Raw genomic sequence first — 22,703 nt, 5'->3', positions numbered from 1 at the left:
GTGTTCAAGACCATGACAGCCTTTTCCAACCATGTGATCAGGTTGACCTTTTCTATGTGCCATTGTTTTTGGATTCCTTTTAATCAGGGGGTGTGTCATCCTAAAGCAAAATTCTTAGTCTTTCCTTTGCCTTGTACTATTACCTGTCTTTTCTAACAAAAAAGAAATCATTTTTGTCCTCTTTGATGCAGTCACTAGCATCTTGAGAAACTCCCTCCTCCCTCTTTCTTTTTGTCATATCAAAAAGCCCCTCAATGACAGAACAATAAGAACAATGAGGCACCTGAAAATAATGAGACTCCAGTCAGCCCTGATGAAGCACAAACACATGCTGATGGCATTCTTTAATGTGAATCTGCAACCACACCTGAAATCCCCCTGAATGGAATTTCCCCACCTACACATACACATACACTGCTAACTAATAAGCTCCTATTTCCTCAGTTCTTTCTTGGTCCTGGAAGATCAGAGAGACAACTGGCTTTGTCAGTGAACTTGAGTCCAGAGCAGAAAGGCTGCTTCATTCACCCTCGTCATTGTCACTGCCTCCGTCAGCGGTTTCAGCCTCTACATGCACCACGTCACATGAATGTGAGTAGAAACTCTGCCACGCAAACAAAAGGCCAGCTGTTTACCCTCTTCTACATTTACCTCCACTGAACACACTACACATTAGTCACCAGAGTTTCACTTGCTGTATGATACAGAGTGCTGCCATGAAGCTTCCTTGTTTCACCAAGAAATTTTGCCAGACTTTGCAAGTCCAGCCACAACAAGATGGTCCGATGAATATACTGACAGGACAAATGATATTGACTATGGCTGGGATTATAGACAGGCCTAAGAAGGTGGGGGACAAACTGTAGGCTTTCAGTTGTAACAAATCAGTCGCCCTTTCATGGCACACTATCAGTTCTTTCAGAGCAGCAACTCCCTTATCGACTCCCTGTGGAGGTGGCCTCTGTCGATCCTTGGGCCCTAGCCTGTACAAGGTAAAGTGGGACACAAATAAAGTCTTTGTGGCCCTTAGTATACTCTAGTGGTCTAGGAGTCAAGGGTCACCACAAAGGCAGGGGGTGTGTCCTGGGGGGGCATTTTGGGGTGAAGGCTTACGAAGCATATGAGTGAGAGACACAATTTTTTGGTTGTTTTCTCACTGGCCTGGGAAAACTTCTAGGTCACTCAGACTTTCTTTAGATGTGCAATTCAGGCAGTTATAATTTTTCACAGAATTATTATGGTGAGAAATGAGTTCCATGTTATAGGGCTAGCAGGGCTGTTAATAATCCAAGGGTCATTTTGCTTTGGCCTTGGTGATTTGAATCCTGTTGACCTTTCTGCAAAGGTTCCTAACAGAAACCAAATGGTCCAAAAGGCTGGTCAAGTCAAACAAATCTGCGCAAAGTTGCTTGTATTGCCACATTTTTATTAGAATTGCAGTAGAAAATAGTTGAAGTAGAATTGCAGTAGAAAATATCCAAGTAATGTACTTAATGTCCAGAATCTAATAGAAAAAAATCTTTTGTGCCAACAAGTGAGCTCCTAATATAATCTAAAATGGTTTAATCAACCCACTGATGCTATTTGCAGTCACATTTAGTCTTTTTATGATCCTGGCAAGAGCTGGACTGTGGACCCTTAAAAATCCATTTTAGAAACACCAACCACACCTAAGCTAGTTTGTGATGTATTGTTGATGTATTGTTTGCAACTACCTGATAATCATTTACGTCTTTTAACAGATCTCTAGCTCTAATCAAGAACTTGTTTGTAAGCACAGTGTATTTTTAGATTACTTTATCTGTTATACAGAGTGGGATATTTGCTCAACCTTTTAGAATGATCTTGCGAGAAGCACTCCCACAAATGTTCTAGTTCTTCCTTTCTAGATCATTTTATATTTTTAGGTAGTGGCATTGCTGAAAAGGAATGGTTTATTAAAATATACAGTCAGATCAATATTTATTTGGACTGTGGCATAATTATTGTAATCCTAGCATAATATACTGATGTTGAAATTGTATAAAAAATTATCTAATTATTATATATTATTATTACTATATAAGATTACATAAGTACAGACTTTCAGCTTTAATATGAGGGTATTTACATCTGTCACATATTATCTCCTCATGCTGATCACTGCGTGCAGAGGCACTCAGCGTGCATAGCAGCCTGCAGTGCTATGCCACACTTTTCCATCTTGTCATATGTTTGTTTATGTTGTCACGTGTGTTTTGTTTTGGTTCATGTCCTGTCTCCTCCCCTGTATTGTCATTGGTTGTCTCCCTCGTGTTTTCTGATTACTATCACCTGTTTTTAGTTTGCCCCTTGATTAGTTTGGAGATTTATACCCTCTTGTTCTTTGTTCTTGGCAAAGTATTGTTCAGTGTTTGCCTGCCTGTCTCCCTCAGTTGCGTGTTATTATTCTCTGGTTATCGATCTCATTCTGTTTCCTAGTCATTCCATTGATTGCATGAACCCTGCCTGTCTATTCAGTTTGATACATGTTTTGCATTTGTCTGTCTACCAGCAGGAAGGGCGAGAGTGGTGTAATGCCAGAATGACCATGCCAGCGTTCAACTTGGTGAATTTCCCCTAGCGTATGCATCTAGTTGCCACTTCTTATTTCAACAGCACTGTCAAAACCGAGGAGGCCTACCCTTCAGAGCTCCTTTCAGAGATAGATAAGGTGACCACTCCTGTAGAGCTTCCTGCAGAGACTGATGAGGCAGCCTCCACTGCAGAGCTCCCTCAAGAGGTTGATGATGTAACCTCCACTGCAGAACTCCCCCCAGATGGTGAAAGGCAACCTTAAACAGAACTCCCTCCCCTGCAGAGCTCCCTCCAGAGGCTGATGAACCAGGCTTCCGTGCAGAGCTTCCTCCAGAGGCCAACAAGGTGGCCAAGCCTGCAGAGCTTCCTCAAGAGACAGAAGAGTTGGCCGGAGCTTTTTCCAGAGGCAGACATGGCAGCTGACCCTGCAGAGCTCTCTCCAAAGGCAGATGAGGAAGCCTCCTCCACAGAGCTTTCTTCAGAGAAAGACGACGCAGCTGACCCTGCAGAGCTTTCTCCAGAAGCTGATGAGGCAGCCGACCCTGCAGAGCTCCCTCCAGAATCAGATGAGTCAGCCTCTACTGCAGTGCTCCCTTCAGAATCAGATGAGTCAGCCTCTACTGCAGAGCTCCCTTCAGAGGCTAACAAGCCTTTCTTCCCTGCAGAGCTCCTTCCAGATATGAATAAGGTGGTATCTCCAGTAAAGTTTCAGTCAGAGGCTGATAGGGCAACCTCTTTAGCAGACCTCATTTCTTCTCATGTCCTGATTATGTCTGAGGCCAAAGGTACAGCCTCCCACATCCTGCTCATGGCCATGGACAAAGGCATAGCCTCCTATGACATGCTAATGCTTGTGATCTGCTCCCCAGCTCCTCTGGAGCCAGCAGACTGGACAAATAGTGCCTATGGAACCTTGGGTATTGTTCAGATATTTAACCCACAGATACCACCATGGGAAGCATTGAAAAGTGCTACAGGAACAGCACCCTTTAGGGGGATCTGTTAATTTCCTAAGGTGCACTTTTCCATTTTGTCATATATCTGTTTATGTTGCCATATGTGTTATGCTTTGGTTCCTGTCCTGACTCCTCCACCGTATAGTCATTATTGTCACCCTCATATATCGAGCACATCACCAGAGTAAATACAGAGGATTTACCAGAAGACCAACTATAGTTGCCCCAAGCCTCAAAAACAGGAAGACCAGAATTCAATTTGCCAAAATGATCTAAAAAAAAACATGTACAGTTCTGGAACAAGATATTATGGACAGTTCAACTTATACCAGAATGATGGAAGCATGGAGAACATGTCATGATTTGAAGGATACCACCTCATCTTATGGTATGGGCATGTATGTGTGCCAGTAGAATTAGCTCCCTTATATTTTTTGATGACATGACTGATGACAAAATCAGCAGCATGAATTCTGAAGTGGAAAAGGCTATATTATCTGTTTAGATTCAGCCTAATGCTTTCATTGTCATTGTATAGCTCTTGACAGTGCAGATGGACAAAGACTTGAAACATAACTCAAAATCAAGGCTTTTTTTAAAGGCAAAGATGTGAAATGTTATGCATGTCACCTGATTTGAATCAAACTAAATCTAAGCACAAACATGATGTTGAAGAGAACTTCAGGCCTTCAGTAAAGGCCTGGCTGAGCATCACCCATGAAGAAATTCAGTGTCAAATTAAAGCCAAATGTCTCCATGTTGGCAATTTATTTTTAAAGCTAAAATATGAGTGGTCTAGTTTATATTATATTTATATTATTTATATATTTTGGAAATACTGAATTAAAAATCATAGACAACAAAATTCAAAGAGGTCTGAAAATTAGATAATTAAGTAGTGTATTATTATTTATTATGCAGTAGAGATAGAAAGTAGAGTTAGAGCTAATTTTGCCATCATTGAGAATAATAATCAATAGAGCATTCCATGGTAAATAAAAATGATAGTATCCTGCAAAATACTTTTTATTAACAGGCCATTTTATCCTACTTTTACATAATATTTATTTTTTTATCAAATACTACATTTTGAGGAGACCACTGATGGTTTTGGACAGAGTGTTTAGTTTTGCTTACAATGAAATGTTTGAGAACAAAATTTCTGTAATGAGTTTGAAAAATTGAGAAATTATATAGATGCAAATTTCACATTATTATTGTGTGAGCCTGTATATAGGAGTATGTTGCTGCTGAGAATAATTGGATTAAGGATCTTTCTGCTCATTACAGTTGTAAAAAAAAGCTGAAACACTTCACCTTCAACACTTCTATCTATAATTCTCTGGAAAGATTGAAGTGTGTGTGTGTGTGTGTGTTTTCACAAGGTAGCCAGGGGGCATAACTATAGTGTCATTAACATTCCAACAGCCATGCCGACACCGCTAACTCTGCAATACATGATGAGACAACTGTCTCAGTCTCTATATGATCGCTCTCTTTCTCTCTCTTACTGACACACACACAACCCCATACATGTGAACACACACACAAATATAGTCACCTAGTCACCATCTAGTAGTAGTACCAGTGCTGACTCATCCACATTTTTGTTGCCGTGTTTCAGATATATTCTCTGATACATGTTATTTCACACAACATTTGTTCAGTTGTCAGATGTAGGATAGCTACATTTTAGGCAATTATCCTACCTTGTCCTTTAAACATGTTTTGGAAGCCTTGTTTTTCAGTGCTGCACTCACATTCTTCAGAAACACACCAGTCATTGGTATGTGTGAAGGCCAGTGTGGCATAAAGTTTTCCTTCATACCAGCTTGTTTTTGAAGCACTTCCTTAAAGGTCTAACAAAAGGTAACAGATACAGATAGAGTTTGGGAACCCACTTTGATATAATCGTGCCGTGTGGCTACATGTCGACATGTAGAAAACCTTTTGCCTCACAGCTGAGAGGACACTGAGAATGACAAATATTATCAACACTTTTTGTTCAGACATGTACACAATGTATTTATGCCATATCACAAGCAGCCAGTTAAGTCACAAGGCAAAGCGCTCCACTGGAAAATGATATTTGGAATAGTATTAGCATGTAGGAGACATCAAAAAAAAAAAAATTCATATTACAATGGTTTAAAATGTGAGAAGAAACTAAATTGTCTTAAATATTATTTGTAAATAATCACTTCAAAATTCCACACAAATCACTATAATGCAGAGTAAGAATTTATTTTAAAGTTACAAAATATTTTATTTTTACATAAACTGTACAGAAATGACATGTTTTACTGGTTGACTTTGTACCAACAGTTAAAAATAAGTTTCATTACATAGAAAATGAGAGAATTAAATATGAAAGGTTTGCTGTACAAAATAAAAAAAGAGCTGAATTGGAATCTGTGATGTTGTACCCTGACACAGTGATTAGGCTTCTTAAAAAGGATAAACAAATATTATACAAATATTGTAATAGCCTTGCCACCATATTATAATAACTAAAATATTGGCCTCTTTGGTTCCATTATAAGGTACACACATATTTTCACAAAATTCAGTTGACTCTTATAAAAAATATTTTTTTTTTCCATAGCATTTTTTTGTTGTTATTGTTTTTTTGTCTTTTAATTATTTCTGCAACTTTTCAGTGCAAACAGATGAACAATCATCCGCTTTGGAACGAAAGCGAAAGATCACATTTCAAGTATTTGATAAAAGAGTTAAAGATTAGCAGAACAGAATACTTGGTCTGGACCAGGATTATTATACATTGCATAGGTTATGCGGCACTTTATATGACTAGGACTGAGTGAGGATTGGGGTAGGTGCACCTCTTGACAATCCTTTTGAAGGTATTTCAATAGGCAAGTGCTTTAAATTGTGCATTTAGAGTATTTTTGCAAGTGCTGTACTGCCAGCTGGTCAGTAATAATGCCTCCACAGAGCACATGGTGCTGACAGCATTTATGAGCCACTGAAGTTCACAGCCAAAGAGCTATAACATCACACTTCACCTGTTGGACCTCACATCTTGGTTCAGCGGTCTGCCACATGGACTTTGCATGCGCAGGATGAGGGAAAGCCGCTTTGTTACAGTGTTTTCCAAGAGGCCACTAGCAGTTTCATTTAGCCTACTCATTTGGTATGAAAAAATGCCGCAAAAAATTTCAGCCATGGTAGTGGGAATGCCTTGAGGAACATACAAGGTGATGTTATACATAGTTATTGAAAACTCCACCTCTATGGAATAATTTGTCACTGTCTTTGAAGTGCTGATGTTCTGATGTGTGAAGGACATTGTAATGTCAGTGCTTTCACTAGTCTTAGAAGGGTTGTTGCCAAGTACTCAAAGCAGTGGGCAATACCAGCTTGTCATTGGTAAATGTCCATTCTGTCCTGTTGGAGTAAAAAGGCCAACATTATATTTTAAACTTGAAAAAACCAAAAGGTTTAGTGATTTCCATTCCCTTCTCATTCCAATGCCTTTGTGTTTTAAGATTGTAACAGAATAACTCCTGTTATATATCTAATGACCCACCGCTCCATGCACATACACTAGTGTGTGATTTTGCGCATTTTGAGTGTACATATAATAACATGTATTTATATGTCTGTGGTACAGACCCATAAATATGTCACTGCCGTTGTAATGTCCTTTGATTACATTCAAAGTCTACAATTCCCTAACCAGCCTCAGGCACAGCCACATTCCTCCACAATCATGTTAGGAACGTCCCGTTTGACAATGTTGTACTCATCATCAAAGTAGAGCATGGACATGGTGCTGAGCTTGGTAGGGATGCAGCAGGAGTTCACTGAGCCTGGGCTTATGCCTCGCATTCGGTACTGATTGACCACAGCTGTGTGAAATGAGGAGGCTGAGCCTGGCACCCCTGCCATATATGCAGGGCAGCTGCCCTCGCAATAGTTGCCAAAGTAGCCAGCAGGTGCAATGATCCAGTCATTCCAGCCTATGAGCCTAAAGTCAATGTAGAACTGCTGCCTGCAGCACAGACCACCATGATTGCCATCGCACTCCAGGCCACGCTTGTGGATACGATGTTTCCCCTCAGCCTGGCGTGCCCGCACCACCAGGAAAGGCCGGTGAGAGGGATCACCTGTGTCCACCAGCACAGGTGCCACATTGGCTACCTCACAACCCTCGCAGTGCACGTCCAAGTCCTGCCGTCGGCCACCTTTCCCTAATGCCGTTCTGACTGCCTCTGACAGTGGGAATGTGTGCCAACCACTGCGCTTCAGCTCTAGGCGTTTCTCAACCCATTTTTTCTGACCACCAGGATCCTGGTAGTGCAGCCTTACTGTCACCTTCCGACGCACACCTTTCTCCAGGCCTCCAGGTAGAAGTTTGAAGTACAGCCATAGATTGGCCTGCAGCACATACAGGTTCTGATTTCCCTCATTGGAGATCACAAAATAGAGGCTGGATTTCGAAGTAGTCAGGTCATCTATAGGAAATGGAGGGAAAAATGTTTATTGAAACACATGTATTTGTTTCGTTTAAAATACATTTAAATAATATTTTGTTGAAAGATGTTTTGAAAGTGACAAAAAATATATATAGCAATTTATGCCTGAGGTAGATTGATCCATCTTATCACATGACAGACCTGACAGGTATAGATTCCTCAAGTTATCTTTTGTTCTCCCTTTCATATATCATCTAGATTGACGGAGAGGCTGCAGCAGCACAACACTGGGCTTGGGCCCAGTTGGCCTAGCATTGTAGGCTGCTGATGCAGGAAAGTAGGGGTGGATTGTGAGTTCTGCCCTGGGGGGTTCATTGAGTTCACTGTGAGCATAGTGAAAACCCACAGCTCCTGGAGCCTTGGAGACTGACAGCACAATGCACTCTGTGAGGTATTATGGGACAGCCATAGCACAGCCTAGCATTGTGCATGTGGCCTCTGAATAAAAAGGATGATCAGGAAAAATACGAACCATTTGCATGACATAGCACAGTATTCTAAATACAGTTGTATTCAGCATGTAGCCAGTGTTTGGAACAGTTCAGGATGCTTGCCTTTTCTTTTCCATTTTTGAAAAGTTCCATTGAGCCAGTGAACACTTGATTGCTAATAGCACCAACAGGTGATGGATGGTATAATTAATCATATTTCATTTGATCTTTTGGTTCAAGTTGCAGAGCTGCTTATGGCTGGCATGTGCTGAATTGGTTGAATTACCTTGTTTGCAAACTGATTAGCTGGGGTCAGTGTCAACAGCTTGCCTCAGAAGATGGCTTGTTTCTCTGACAGCCTGTCTGGCCCCATGTAGCAGTGGCTTTATGTGCACTCAGCCCTGTCCAGACTCGTTTGCCTGCCCCTGCTCTGGCAGGAACCCAGTTTCTCTGCAGTCCCAAAGTGGAACACAGTTAAAGCTCAGGAGGGACAGAAAATAAAGAGCTGGGGACATGGTGTCAGCTGTTAATAGCTGTGCAGCAAAATCTGAGTAAAACAGATTAGCAAACAATCCTCCTAAATTTTCTACCTCATTAACTGCCGGCATGCCCCCAGGTTATAAATATTCTGGCATTGCCTGTTCAGTAAAGTGCTCTACTACCTGCCTCAACAGCTCCTTCTCAAAATGAATGACATGCACAGTGCAGACTGGTCTGAAAGATGGAACAACAATGTCCACTAGTCTATAGAGTTCCTCTTCACAGAAAAGCAGGAAGGGAGGTGAGGTCTGGAAAGTAGCCACATGATCCATTGCCCACATGCTGATTGGGCGTGCCTACTTTCAGCTGAGCTGAACCACAGATGGGCAATCAGCACTGTCTGGCCAACTTTACAGGAGGCAGAGGGAAGAAGGGTTGATTACTGGCTCTCATTAACACTTTACCCCCTTCTGGAGCTCTGTGTGACATTCCTTTCCGGTTCCCTTCCGGTTTCCTGTGATCTTAGGAGGTGGTGTACAGGTGAAATAGACGAAATATTTGAGTAACATGTAACTATTCATTTAAGGTGACTATCCTTAGTTAAGCAAAGTCAACTGTAAGAAAAAGATCTAACATTACTCATTACATTACTAAGATTACATAGTAAACTTTTTTTCAGGTTAAACTAATTTGACAGCCGTTACTCTGGTTTTGTGTAAAATTGATTTGATGAGTTTACATAACTTAGTAACCTTGAAGACTCCCAAGCATGTGCTGGGTATCAGTCTGGTAGTCCCATTGAATTTACTACACTCTTAGCTGTTTCTGCCTGTTCCTATCCATTTGTCCCAAAACAGATCAACGAAGCTAAACCATTTAATACAATTTTCACACCACAAGCTTCCCCCATCACTGCAAACACTGGCACAGAACATTGATGTGCCAATGCCACCGGAGTACCGGATCTATTCCCCAAAAATCCCAGAAAAGTATGTCAAACAGTGAATAGATAAGTGGACACATACATAGCGGGCTCATTCTAATGCTTCACTAGAGATTGCTCTCATGCTCGAATTGCTTCATATGAACTGCTTAGTACAAGAATATGGGCTGCTGTCTGATTAGCTCCTAACATCCTGCCAATCTCCTGACACCGTAGAATCTAATTTCCAAAGCAGTATCCAATGTCAATAAAACAATGATTTTCCAAGGGGATCAATTCAAATGGGGTATGACTGACATAATGAAATTGCAGGTCCTGTTGCAAACCCTCTGAATACTGCTACACTGGATAATGTCAAATAATAAAGCCTAATTTCCCGTGCTCGACTGGATGTTAAGAGTTCAGCGAGTCCGAATAGCTATAGACAAATGAGAAGCACACATCTCTCGCTTCGCTCCCGTGGCTACGGGACACCAAATCCTTCTGAAACGGACCACAGAACAGAGTTAACAGAGACGTGACGCTGGCAGCTGTTCTCACCTGCATGTTGGCAGCGTTCTCCATTCTGCCCTCCTAGAGTAGGGTGTGAGATCCAAGCAAAACATTCTGGACAAATCAATACTAAAAATATTAAAACTACTGCCCCATGTTAAATCAAGAAAGGAACGTGCCGAATACTCAATGAAGAGGCCATCTTTCAGCCTGTAATTGCAGTGATTTGCTGACTTATCTCCTAGGTGTCATACAGATCCAGGGAACTACACAGGATGAGCGCATCTGAAAGCTCACTGGAGGAGTGTGCCACTCATTGCAGAATACCTTGGGAGCTTGTCCCAAAGCCATGCCCTGGCTGGCAACCTCCGCTCTGGGGGTTAGCGCCAGCTGGCCCTGAGGCAGAAGGGGTCCAGAGAGCAGGGACCAAAGCCAGTTTCATGACACAATGCAGCTCAAAGGTTCAAAGGTGTCCTGAATAATGGGTGAAAATGCAAAGAGGCCTAGCTTTGCTTTGATATTTTAAAAGCATTCTTTCATTCTTTGCAAAACTGCGATATGAGTAGACCATCCCCCTACAACAGACTCTGTCCCCCACCACAACTCAAATGTCTCATGCATTATTCTGAGTGATTTCTTTTTTTTGTTCCTAATGTTGACATTTTCGGTTTAACCGGAACACACAGTGCCCTACCAACAATTGTTACACCCTTTGTTCACTTGTCATAAGTGTGTTTCATTCATTCTTGGTGGAGTAAAGATGTTGTGCAAGCTTACTGTGTTATGCAGGTATATAAAATAGAAGATACAGGAGTCAGGCTGAGAAGCATGATGCTTCATCTTCCATACTAGACCCATCAAGAATGAAAGCATTTTGACATATTTTAGATTCATGTCAGGTCCCTATTTTCAATAATAAAAATTAATTTAAAAAAAATGGATATTTTTTTTTTATCCTTGCTCTGGATAGGCAGGTCAATGCTTCAACATATAACTACTTTTAATTTAATAAGTATTTTTTGCCACTGCAAAGCTTTACTCTTAATCTTGTTTTTATGAAGTTCATTCGAAAGGAAAAACAGTAGTAACCAAAGCTCTTTTTAAGGTCTAATTTACAGTTATTGGAAATATCTGAATGGTCACAGAGGAATATACCTAATGTGCTACATGTAGGTATATATGAAAGGAGTTTCGTAAAGAAATGCTGCTAGCTGTCACTGAGATCATCCAATATTTTTAAGCGTTTTTCTGTAATTATTGGAACGAGTGACAATATTCCGCAGTCTTTATCACTTTACGGGCCATGTTTACAGACTGATGCGTTGTGTAAATGAGCACGTGTTTATTTCTGCAAACTATGAGTTAGGGTTGTATAAAATAATATAATATAAATTTATGATACAATAATCTATAATTTAATCTAATGTAATTATAATTATATATGCCCCTTCGTCTGACTCTTTCTGTGGGGATGCTGAATTGCCGTAGTTTATGTAAGATTGTTAAAAAATAATAAAATATGGCACATATCATAATCAAATTATGTTGCAATCTTTTTATGACACTCGATATCTCATGCTTCATTGGTTTTCCTGCTAATCTGCTAAAAATATAAAATCAGTAAAACTAAAACACCAAGTCCACGTGTTCAGTTGTGTTTTGGTAACTATAACAATAAACACAGCAGCATCTCTACTGATGTCATTCGCATGCTTACCTTGTCAAAGTCCTGGAAAATGGATTAGAGCCTGTAATAAATATATTTGAAATGTCGTACACACCTGACTCGGCAAAGCTGATGATTTCTGATGTTTCCTCTTGCGCCTCGTTGCTGTAAGCGGCTTGGCCATCTAAGCTGGGAATCTCGAACCTGCCGTCCTCCCTCACTTTCCCGGCGTGGAGCTTCCTCAGTGCCGTGACCATAGCCGCCTTTGGGATCGGGTGCGTGATGTTAGGTCTCTGCCTCATCTGCAGTCTGCTCAGTATGTGCCTCTTCACCGCCTCCAGAAAGTCCGTGTCCATCGCGTCTGGAACGTCCGGACGGCCGAGGCCGCATGACGCGCACGAGTCCTGGGGCAGCGCGTGGATGTCGCTCCCGGCGCCCCGCACTGACAGCACGCAAGCCAGTAACCAAAACACAAACCGCACTATTACCTTCATCTTCTCTCCACCGCGTCCACTGGCGATAGCCGTTAATTAAACAGAATGGGTGCCTTGGGTAAAATTAGTTTACTTTGCATTCACAGTTCCGTCGTGCCAGGTAAATCGACACCGTGCAGCCACATGAGATATTTAAACAATGTGTTCATAAAAGTAATTGAAAAGTTATTTTCGTGAGCTCGCACTTAAGAATGATCTGGATCAGGAACAGTCCAGACTTCCAGTGGTCGTCTCAGAGAAAGCTCTATGCGTCATGGTTTTTGTGAAGGATGGAGAGACTCCGGTCAGAGGAGATGGGCTTGACTTCGAGCATCCAAACTCAGCCTCAGGCTAGATCAGTACACTTAAAACGTTCAAGCCAGATTTCGTACTTATGTTTGACATATCGTCCTCCTAATGACGGGATGAGTAAATTCATCCCAAAACAAAAGAATGCTATCAGAGTCCGAGCGGCGATCGCATGCACAAATTAGTCACTAAAAGGACTAAAAGCTGAAATATTGTCCTCTCTTGGATCGCACCTTCGATTCGTCCAGGTTGCCACTTGGAATTATTGCAAAAAATCCCGACGTTCTGGCTGGTGCATAGCCTGTGTGCATTACGGAAACGATGTTGTGCTTTCCGTCCTTTCCCAATCAACCTTCTAAAGCCGCCTCGCGCGGAAACTTTTTTATAGTTGAAACCACGTGGGCAGAGAGGAGATTACCGTGTGTGGAGGCGAGAGCAGCATCTGCGGCTGACCCATTCACTCCAGTCTCTGGTGGAGAGCCAAGGTTAAATACTGAATGAAGTGTAAACGTCATATTGTTAACCGTATACAGATGTATCAGATGACATTTACTACCTACCCATTATGTGTGTGTGTTTAACTTTCATAAAAAGTGTGGTACAATATTTCTTATTAATAGTTTGTTGTATGTTTCTTTTTCGGGGGTGTGGGGGTGGTTAGCATTGTTACAACATTTAATAAATTCCGAATCTTGCAATATTTACCAAAATGTTTTTTTTTTCTATATTACTGTGGCTTTAAATTTAGCTTTATGTATATAATCCACTTTAAGATGGTTTTGGTTTGGTGCTTTGGCGCCATCTCTTGTTCAGATTGTATAATGTATATATTAGAACTGTGTAAATCTGACCTTATATTGCCTGGAACATCTGTAATATAATGCCAAATAAATAAAATTGTATTTGTGAATTAGCCAAGGCTCTACGTACCAAAGTATTTTAATCTGTCTAAAATGTTCATTCATAATGCACAAGACACAACTGGATGTTTTTATAATCAAGTAAAGTCTCAACACTCTATGAACATACTGAAGTTGAGTGTTTGTGACTACTGTGAAGAAAAACAGTAAAAGTAATTATTTGATCAGCAGGGTTAGGAATCAACAGGAATATGTTTAGCAAATATGTTGATCTGAAAATGTTGAATAAAATCCACAAAAAAACATGAAACCTGTTGTGCCTGAGAAGATGTATATTGACATTGCTCTGGTTAATCTGGTTTCCTCTCATGTCCCAAAAACATGCTAGAAGATGTGCTGGTATACACTAAGTAAGTGTATAATGCATGGCGTAGACAAAAGTTAAACAAGGATTTAAAAGGTGTAATTATATATATATATATATTTGCACACATATTTTAGATATGTACCTGCTAATACAAACAGAAAACAAACATGAAAAAACAAATATACAAACAAGACAACACTACATAAATCAGATGAATAAATCAGAATGTCACAGGTACACCAGCAGAAGGTCCAAAAAGTAAATATCACAAATATATCCCCATATAGGAAAATCAAGGCTATATATTTTTCTTTCTGAGAAAATAGCATTTGCATATATAAAACTTTTCACCCTGTCCCAGCTAATCTCCCAGAGTCATTTTCCACACTGAAATGGCAGCTTGGCCTTTTAGAGGTTTACCTCCGAATATGAGGAGCAAGTCAGGCATTGGGACCTGCATAGTGTCCTCTGTTTCATTTTCGGAGTGCTCACTGTCCCTGTTCCCTTGAGCAACTTGGTTTTCATAGGTGAGGCAGCTCAGATTCTGTAGCTCTATATCCTCCTCAGGCTGCCACTTTAAGGGACTGGAAGGGAAACACTTGTTCTTGAAGGGTCTGAATGTGTTGTCCTTGCTTTTTGATATGGAGATATCATTACTACTGGTATTATTTGGTGGCATGGGCTGGAATTTAGGGCCAAGACCCACACAGCAGTGGTGAATCCGGCATGGAGCAGTGGATGCAGGCAATGAAGGCAGTCTCTCCCACATCATTGTTGCAAGATTGAGATTCCACAGGCAGTTAGTGGGAGCAGTCTGGGTCTCTCCACCACCAAATAGCAGCATGCTGTTCTTATACACCAGAGCTGAGTGCCCCATCAGTTTAGAGGGTCCTGAGCTGCACATTGAAGTAGGGAGGCAGAAAATCAAATGTTAAATATAATTGTGCAATACACAGACAATTAAGCCATTTATCTTTTAAGTGTATTCCAGCAGAACCTGGTGTGATATACTATTAAAAATCAATATATTAAAAAAATCACTTTTAAATCAATTAACTAATTGATTAAATGCTGACTGAAACAACATAACTAGAGCTGTGTGTCTTTTATCACTTTAGATTTTTTGCCTGTCTGACAACCCAACACTAAAAATATTCTAGCATTAACCTTTATGTAGCAGGGGTAAGCGACTGGTTTTTGGGTAGTTGATATTTTCTACTGAGTATATACTGGTTCTCATACTTGTTACAAATTTATCAGTGTTGCATGCTCTCTCTGTATAGTTTCCCAAAGTTTTCTTGTTTTTAAGTTAACTTCACAAGGACTGAATATGTCCATACAAGTCCGATAAATGAAGGCCCAGCTCACAACTTAGAGAACTTATGGGATCTGCTGCTAACATCTTGCTGCCAGATACCACAGCACATTTTCAGAGGTGGAATCCATGCCTCAACAATTCATAGCTGGTTAGGCAAAACAAGGACTTACCCAATATTAGGCAGGTGGTTTTAATGTTATGGCTGATCGTGCAGGTCACTTTAGAAATGACAGTCTGTAGCACTACTGTTGCTTTGTACGAGTTGTCATTTCATCTCTACCCTATTAATAAATGGAAAGAGCAGTTCTAATCTGATCTCATTTGGGTGGTGGTCCACTCTCAGACCATCAGTAACTCATCACTAATTTACTGAATTACATCACACAAAGAAGAGACAGAAACAAAAGGCGGATAAGGTTTTCCACAAGTTCACCCATGGAAAAGTCAAACAAACTAATCCATTCCTACAAGCACATAGCTGTGGGTCCAATACAGTGACTGTATGTATGACTGGGCAATATGACACCATTCACTTCTATTGTACATTTTTTAAGTCTATTTTGGGATGAAATAGGAGTCAACGTAGTAGATATGGCCAATCGGGCATTGGGTACCTATATAAGAAGATAGACATATTTCTCGTCTGCCTATACAAGATGATACATACTATTATGCCATCCATGATTCGCTACCTAAAGTGCCTAAATGGCAAACTCAAATTGCTAAGCACTGCAATATTAATATACAAAATGTTTAACAGAAGTATAATTTACAGGTATATTGATTTTACATGATGCTATTATATCCTTTGTCAATGTCAAGATATTTTGTAACATCACTTTGTTACTCTCATTGGTTAGATGGTTTGGGCTAGCTTAGACATCAAAATTAGCAACTCCCATCAAACTACTGCATGGAAACATACTGGGAGAGACAGAAATGTCAATTGAACTTGCATATAAAACACGTATAACAGTTTGATATTTAACTTAACGTTTGCCTTGGGTTCCACTAACTAACATAGGAATAGGCGGGGTTAAACTCTGTTCTGCAGCCAGCCACTAGAGGGCCTCAGAGACAATTTCTGACGTCAACTTGTACAGTATATATGGGCATTGGGCCATATAACAGTACAGGTAACAACAACAAAAAAAACTGTGACAACATAAAATATAACATGGCTGCAAACTAAAAGATGCATGTTTTAAAGAACATGTTAATGAAAACCTTGCTCTGTGAAAAAGCTGCTGAAATCACAATTTTACATCTAAATTTTGAGATACTATGGCATGATATTGATAAACCATCTAATTGTTAACACCTTGTAAATGGTATAATTCCATCTTCAACTAGTGAAAGACTTCTGACTTCTTGCACACACAATCTTTTCAGTAATCAGTGAAATTGATCAAATGATTTTCTCACAAGGTTCTGATGCAGGTCCAAGTGTGGTTGAAGGAGCTCCACCTCCACAGGTCCCTCTGCTCCTTCAGACCTTGCAGACCACCGTACAGGTACATGTAGTCCTCGTAGGCTATGGCAGAGTGACTATGCCGAGGTCCAGGGCCCACTTGTGCAACACTCAAGAGTGACCATAACCTGGAGTCTAACATGGAGACACCTGGTCACAGTCAGTGACATTATTTGCAAAAGCTACAAGCATTTAACTGAGCAGCTATGATATAACACTGGATCTTGTAAATTGTAAATGTTTATGTATGCGATCTCTCGTCAGAATACTGGCATATCCCATCTTCTAAATAACACTGAATGTAGTGAATTTCACAACCTGCCCAGGGTTGATGTGACTACTTTGGGAAATTATTTTTTAATTACTGAATCACAGATTTATTGGTACAATCATTTAAAATCCACTGTGTACAATACATTGAATAATTCACAATTTGAATATCATTTTGTCTACTGGGTGTTTATCTCATCTGTTGGGTGTGAAATTGCCGTTGTTTCAGCTAAAGGCGCAACAGAGAACAGTTGACTCACATTTCACAGTTACGAATGACTAAACTTTTGATAATATCTGGCTCGGTGTCTGTGTGCTAAATTGTCCCTGGGTTATGAAACCAAGAATACTATAAACTTTTTTTTTAATAACTAAAATGATAGCTCAAAAGGTATGTTTTTCAATGAACATCCAAAATAAATGGTAGGCAAGTACAGGCATGTATCTGGGCCAGCTTCTGCATGTACATGTTTTAAGATCATGTGACAGGAAAAGAGAGTCATTATTAATTCCAGTGTGGAGAATCTAGCTGATAAACAACATCCAAGCATATTGTCTCTCACCTGAAACTCAACCCATTTGTCTCACAGTTTATGTCATGTTTACTTTTCTTCTTATAACCTGATATTACTGACCCAAGTCAAATCTCCAGAATTCCTGTGAGGTCCCTCGCATGTCAATGTATCCACCATAAATAAACATAGAGGATCCCAACACAACAGCACTGTGTCCCTTTTTGTTGGCTGGTGCCACATTCTAGGAAAAAAGATGTGGCGCAAATGAGTAAAAATACATGTTTGCTAACATATTCAAAAACCCAAAATTATTCATCTTTGGCAGTCTGGGAAAAACAATCAGATGTTGCTATGTTGTAAGCAAATAGCTAAAGAAAATATGAAAAACATGCTCTGGCCAGAATATGGGATTTCTGACAATAACATCCAAATGGCATGGAAATATTTAATTTTTAATCTTTCCTTGATTGTATTCCAATCTTCTGTAAAACCTATTTTGCTTTTAGGAGTAACTAGAAATTACAATGCCAGACCTTTACTTTACCTTTGCCACACATTTAACTAGGCAGTAGTTTGTATGAAATGTTTACGATTATTTTTATGATTATCTTTTACCTGAACAAGTGGACTTTGCTCTTCTATTAAGAACCAGTGTTCTTTAGCTGCAAAGAACAGAAATTGTGAGTAAAAATACAAATACATGAGACAGTTAATACAGTGAAAAATAATTAAACACATGACTGGAAAACATGATTCTGTTAAATATTTATCATCATTAATCTATTACATGTAATATGAATGGTTTATTAGAATTTATTTAGATAATTCATGCATTCATTATTCATTCGGCATCACCTGTGTCAAACAACCATAGAGGTGTTTTTGTGTGAGAATATGCTGAATCCCTTAAGCCTCCAAATACATAGAGGACACCCTACGACAAAATAAAAGCATAACATGGGCAATATAATGGGTAATACATTGTTTTACGATATTACTTTCCAAGTTGCTGACCACTTACATCATAGGAATGTATTATTTATTAAGAAAACAATAAACACCTGATTAATATTTAAAATCACCTGATGAGGCACCATGCTGTGTTCCTCCAGTTCATCAGGTGCTTCGTCACTGTCACAGTCCAACCTGATCCAATTGTTACACACTAATATTACAGAAAATATAATTTCATTTCGACAACCATTTTATCTCACTAACATAAAAAGCATCTTACAGTCAGACACAGAACAATACGACTTACCCAGATTGTATTTCCAGAAATCTTTTAATGAGTGCTTCCCTCTACCTCCAAGCATGTAAACGTTCCCATTGTAAGCACAAATAGCGTGCTTATAGCGATCACATGGTGCAGGAGAACTCTGAGGCACAGGCGTCCACTGACAGGAACCAATCTTCTTGCTCATACTAGGCCTGTGAGGGAGTCATAAGTGCACTTACTGCTGGAAACAAAAACAGATTTTTAGAGACTAAGTATGGAATAAGATTTGCAAAAAAATTAGAAAAAAAATAAACACTAACAACAACAAAAACACAAACCAATAACAAAAGCTCAATTACACTTCACATCCAAAAATTCTTTCAGGAGCAGTAATGAGAATACTTATATAATCGGTTATATTGGCAGGTGATATGCAGTCATATGATCAGAGAACAACACACCCACTATGTTGTTATATTTAAACAGGACTATATGATACCTTTCCCTTAAAAAACATTTAACATGATTTAAAAAACAAGCAAAAATATCATAATAAAAACATTAATCATAATTTACCAGAAATTCTACTAAATTGTTCTATTAAACTGTACTGTGAATTACTAAACCAAAGCCATAGGTAAAACAGCTTGACTGCAGAGCACACAAATCCTGTAAAGAATTAAATACCCAATACTTTATCAAAAGTACTGTATGACTTACTGAGTTCTTATAGTTCCAAAATTTTCCAGACAAAACATTAGGTCCAAGTTGACATCATTTATAGACCTATGTCCTTGTAAATTATTGTATGGTAATTTGGATTGTCATTTTTTAAATTGACCAGTAAAATAAGGTAATAACTGTAAGAACCTAATGATAAATGCAAAAGCTTTGATAATGATGATGTGTGTTTTCCACCACTGTCGCAAAATGAATCACAGACCATGTGGATATACTTCACCGGACACCCCAGAACCCACTCTGGGAACCACAGGTCAGTCCAACTTTCCAAATCTACAGAGGCAGTGGAGTGTTTTCATTTTGTGAAGCCACAAATATTTCACAACTGTACCTCATTTGTTCATTTCTTTTCATTATTATAAAGGGGGAAGGAACAAACTAGTCTACACAGGAATATCTGATTATAATTCCTGTCAGTGCGTTATCACTGTGTAGAGCTGTCAGCTATCTTTTTCCATTGGATTGTAGCCAAGGACACCTCTGGAAAGATTTACATTTCATAAACATAACTTAAATATGCACAATAAGTATAATTGTAGTTTTCTGTTCATGAACTTTACAATGGCATTATACACCAATCAGGCATAACATTATGAGCAGTGAGAGGTGACGTGAACAACACTGATTATCTCCTCATGGCACCTGTTAGTAGGTGGGATATATTAGGCAGCAAGTGAACATTTTGTCTTCAAAGTTGATGTGTTAGAAGCAGGAAAAAATGGGCAAGCGTAAGGATTTGAGCGAGTTTGACAAGGACCAAATTGTAATGGCTAGACAACTGGATCAGAGCATCTCCAAAACTGCAGCTCTTGTGGGGTGTTCCCAGTCTGCAGTGGTCAGTATCCATCAAAAGTGGTCCAAGAAAGGAACAGTGGTGAACTGGCGACCGGGTCATTGAGCGACCAAGGCTCACTGATGAACATGGGGAGTGAAGGCTGGCCCGTGTGATCCGATCCAACAGACGAGCTACTGTTGATCAAACTGCTGAAGAAGTTAATGCTGGTTCTGATAGAAAGGTGTCAGAATACACAGTGCATGATGGGTCTAGGCTGTTTTGGCAGCAAAATGGGGACCAACACAATATTAGGCAGGTGGTCATAATATTATGCTTGATCTGTGTATATTAGGCGCAGGTTATTTACAGACCTGCTTTTTGTTTGTTGTTGAGGTTTGGATTAAACAACTAAATTGACGAAACCAGTCAAATTAACTAATAACTAACAGACCTCACTAAGAAATGAAACAGCTTTGATAATGGTGGTTTGTAGTTTTCACGATTAAGAACTACTGACGAACATGGATTGAAAATACATACAAGCAACTTCTAGCTTAGCTTGACGGAAGGGGTTTGCAGTGACTGTGCCTTCGACACTCACGACATGAAACTAGTTAGCCCTCGTATGACATGCATACGCAGTTCAGTGATATTAAGTTGTTTTAATACAGTAAATGGCTTGCATATGCAGTTGTAGATGTTCTCTGGTCCATAACTGAACTAAACATGTGTCCTATAGGATCTGAGTAAACAAACCAACCGAAACAAATGGCGCTGCAGTTTAAACAAGCAGCCGGGTGTGACCGTTAGCTATCGGTGACATTCCTCATGGCTAGTAGCTAAACTTCCCCGTTACTCAAACATAGAAAATTTACTTAGCAAGCACATGTATTGCTCTCGCTGGAAATCATGTGACGGAAAACGCAATCTTCACTCTGTCTGTCTGCAGTCGCTTTAGTAAGACCTCGTGCTAACGCAACCCGTTTTGAAGTACTCTCTTGACGCTCGTGCTACTAAGCAGTGTTTTAGCTGAGTTAATTAATTTATTTATTTTAACTCAACTGCTAATGTTTGTTTTCATCAAGTTGAGCCATTACTTCAGTTTGCTTACCGTCTTAACTCTTCCCTGTTACAGTGATGTATCTTCGTGTAACTGGCTCTTTTACGTGAACACTGGGAGCCGACTCGCAGATATGACTCGTATGTATTTTTTACCTTCACTTTGTAGATGTAAGCGATATCGTTACTTATGAACTTTAGTTCATGCGCTTCACTGAAAAGCTTCCCCCCCCCAACTGTTCATCATTTTGCGTGATGCGATCGTTTGCGTTAGGTAAACTTTGTTTTAGAGAACAAATAACAATGAGTCGTTTGGGAGTCGGCTCTTGTTGGTAAGCTGAGTCAAATGATCTGACTCCCTGACATGAGAAAAACATTTCCATAGCTACCTGTTGTGCCTTAGGTAGTTTGAGTGAATAAGGTTGGGTGGGCGGGGCAATGTCTCTGTGGTAAAGGTGATCTGATGTCAGTAATATTGCAGAAACATAGGTAACTTTTTAAGCTACGGCATGGATACATGTATAATTACATAAACGTCTTACAATATAATTATAATAATTTTCCTTTATTTCTGTACAACAGCATTTTACAGCATAAGCAGTGGTGTACGTTTAATTTAAATCACTTAAGCAACATCATGTGTCCTAATAATAATATATAGATAAGCAATTATTAGTTAGACAGTTCAGACAAAACATGGTCACATAATTTGTTTATTTTTGCATCACAAACAGAAACAGTGCCTGAAAAAGCCCACTGTTTGCCCACTGGCTTGCTAGTTACTTCAGGATTATTATTATTATTATTATTATTATTATTATTATTATTATTATTATTATTATATTCCCGGGAAAAGGTGTATCCGGGAAAATTGGCTTCCGTTTGTTCTTTTCAGCTTCATCTAATGAGCTTTTATATTTTAAGTCAGAAGTAATATTTGTGAAAATGTTTAGATAGAATTGGAATTTTATGTGGTCAACACAGAAAGGCGAAGTGATGCAAACAGTAACAAATAAATCATAATAAATAAATAATAAATAAATAAATAAATAAAGAAACAAGTAATAAATAAGTAATAAATAAATAGTAATAAATCCCTGTTATTATAAATATAAACACTCTAAGCACAGCGCTCTAACAAGCAAATGAATGAACTGTTGTATAATGTAGAATATATTCTTATTTTCAAGTAAACCTTAAAAATAGTATAATCAACAATCATCTGCTGCCTCTTAAAAGTATGAAAGTAAGAACAGCCATAGTTTTTGACAAGATGAGAGCATGAAAACAGGAACCAGGAACA

The 22,703-nt window shown here is 39.3% G+C and overlaps 3 protein-coding genes across 7 annotated transcripts; 1 reads left to right on the top strand and 2 right to left on the bottom strand.

Moving 5' to 3' along the window:
- Positions 1-448: 448 nt before the first annotated feature.
- Positions 449-4,744, top strand: LOC131354818 (uncharacterized). The gene is made up of 2 exons (XM_058392870.1): positions 449-591; positions 2,537-4,744. Exon 2 carries the CDS (start codon positions 2,858-2,860, stop codon positions 3,560-3,562), a length of 705 nt encoding a protein of 234 aa, XP_058248853.1. The 5' UTR covers positions 449-591; positions 2,537-2,857; the 3' UTR covers positions 3,563-4,744.
- A 697-nt stretch (positions 4,745-5,441) lies between these two features.
- Positions 5,442-13,262, bottom strand: inhbb (inhibin subunit beta B). Its single transcript, XM_058392868.1, has 2 exons — positions 12,139-13,262; positions 5,442-7,990 (listed from the first exon to the last, which is right to left on the bottom strand). The coding sequence occupies exons 1-2, from the start codon at positions 12,515-12,517 to the stop codon at positions 7,218-7,220; spliced, it is 1,152 nt and encodes a 383-aa protein (XP_058248851.1). The 5' UTR covers positions 12,518-13,262; the 3' UTR covers positions 5,442-7,217.
- An 866-nt stretch (positions 13,263-14,128) lies between these two features.
- Positions 14,129-21,601, bottom strand: si:dkey-3d4.3 (leucine-zipper-like transcriptional regulator 1). 5 transcript variants are annotated; one of them, XM_058392863.1, is made up of 8 exons: positions 21,453-21,601; positions 18,868-19,063; positions 18,668-18,771; positions 18,462-18,540; positions 18,222-18,268; positions 17,727-17,847; positions 16,776-16,956; positions 14,129-14,928 (listed from the first exon to the last, which is right to left on the bottom strand). In XM_058392863.1, the coding sequence occupies exons 2-8, from the start codon at positions 19,028-19,030 to the stop codon at positions 14,394-14,396; spliced, it is 1,230 nt and encodes a 409-aa protein (XP_058248846.1). In that variant the 5' UTR covers positions 19,031-19,063; positions 21,453-21,601; the 3' UTR covers positions 14,129-14,393. The 5 variants fall into 5 exon arrangements, with proteins under 5 accessions (XP_058248846.1, XP_058248848.1, XP_058248847.1 ...); XM_058392865.1 differs by having other exon boundaries at positions 18,689-18,771; XM_058392864.1 differs by having other exon boundaries at positions 18,868-19,066; positions 21,453-21,595.
- Between the last annotated feature and the right edge of the window lie 1,102 nt (positions 21,602-22,703).

Source organism: Hemibagrus wyckioides, linkage group LG06 (assembly GCF_019097595.1).
Source record: "Hemibagrus wyckioides isolate EC202008001 linkage group LG06, SWU_Hwy_1.0, whole genome shotgun sequence".
In the NCBI taxonomy this organism is placed as follows: domain Eukaryota; kingdom Metazoa; phylum Chordata; class Actinopteri; order Siluriformes; family Bagridae; genus Hemibagrus; species Hemibagrus wyckioides.
This window is presented reverse-complemented; position numbering and strand designations above follow the sequence as displayed.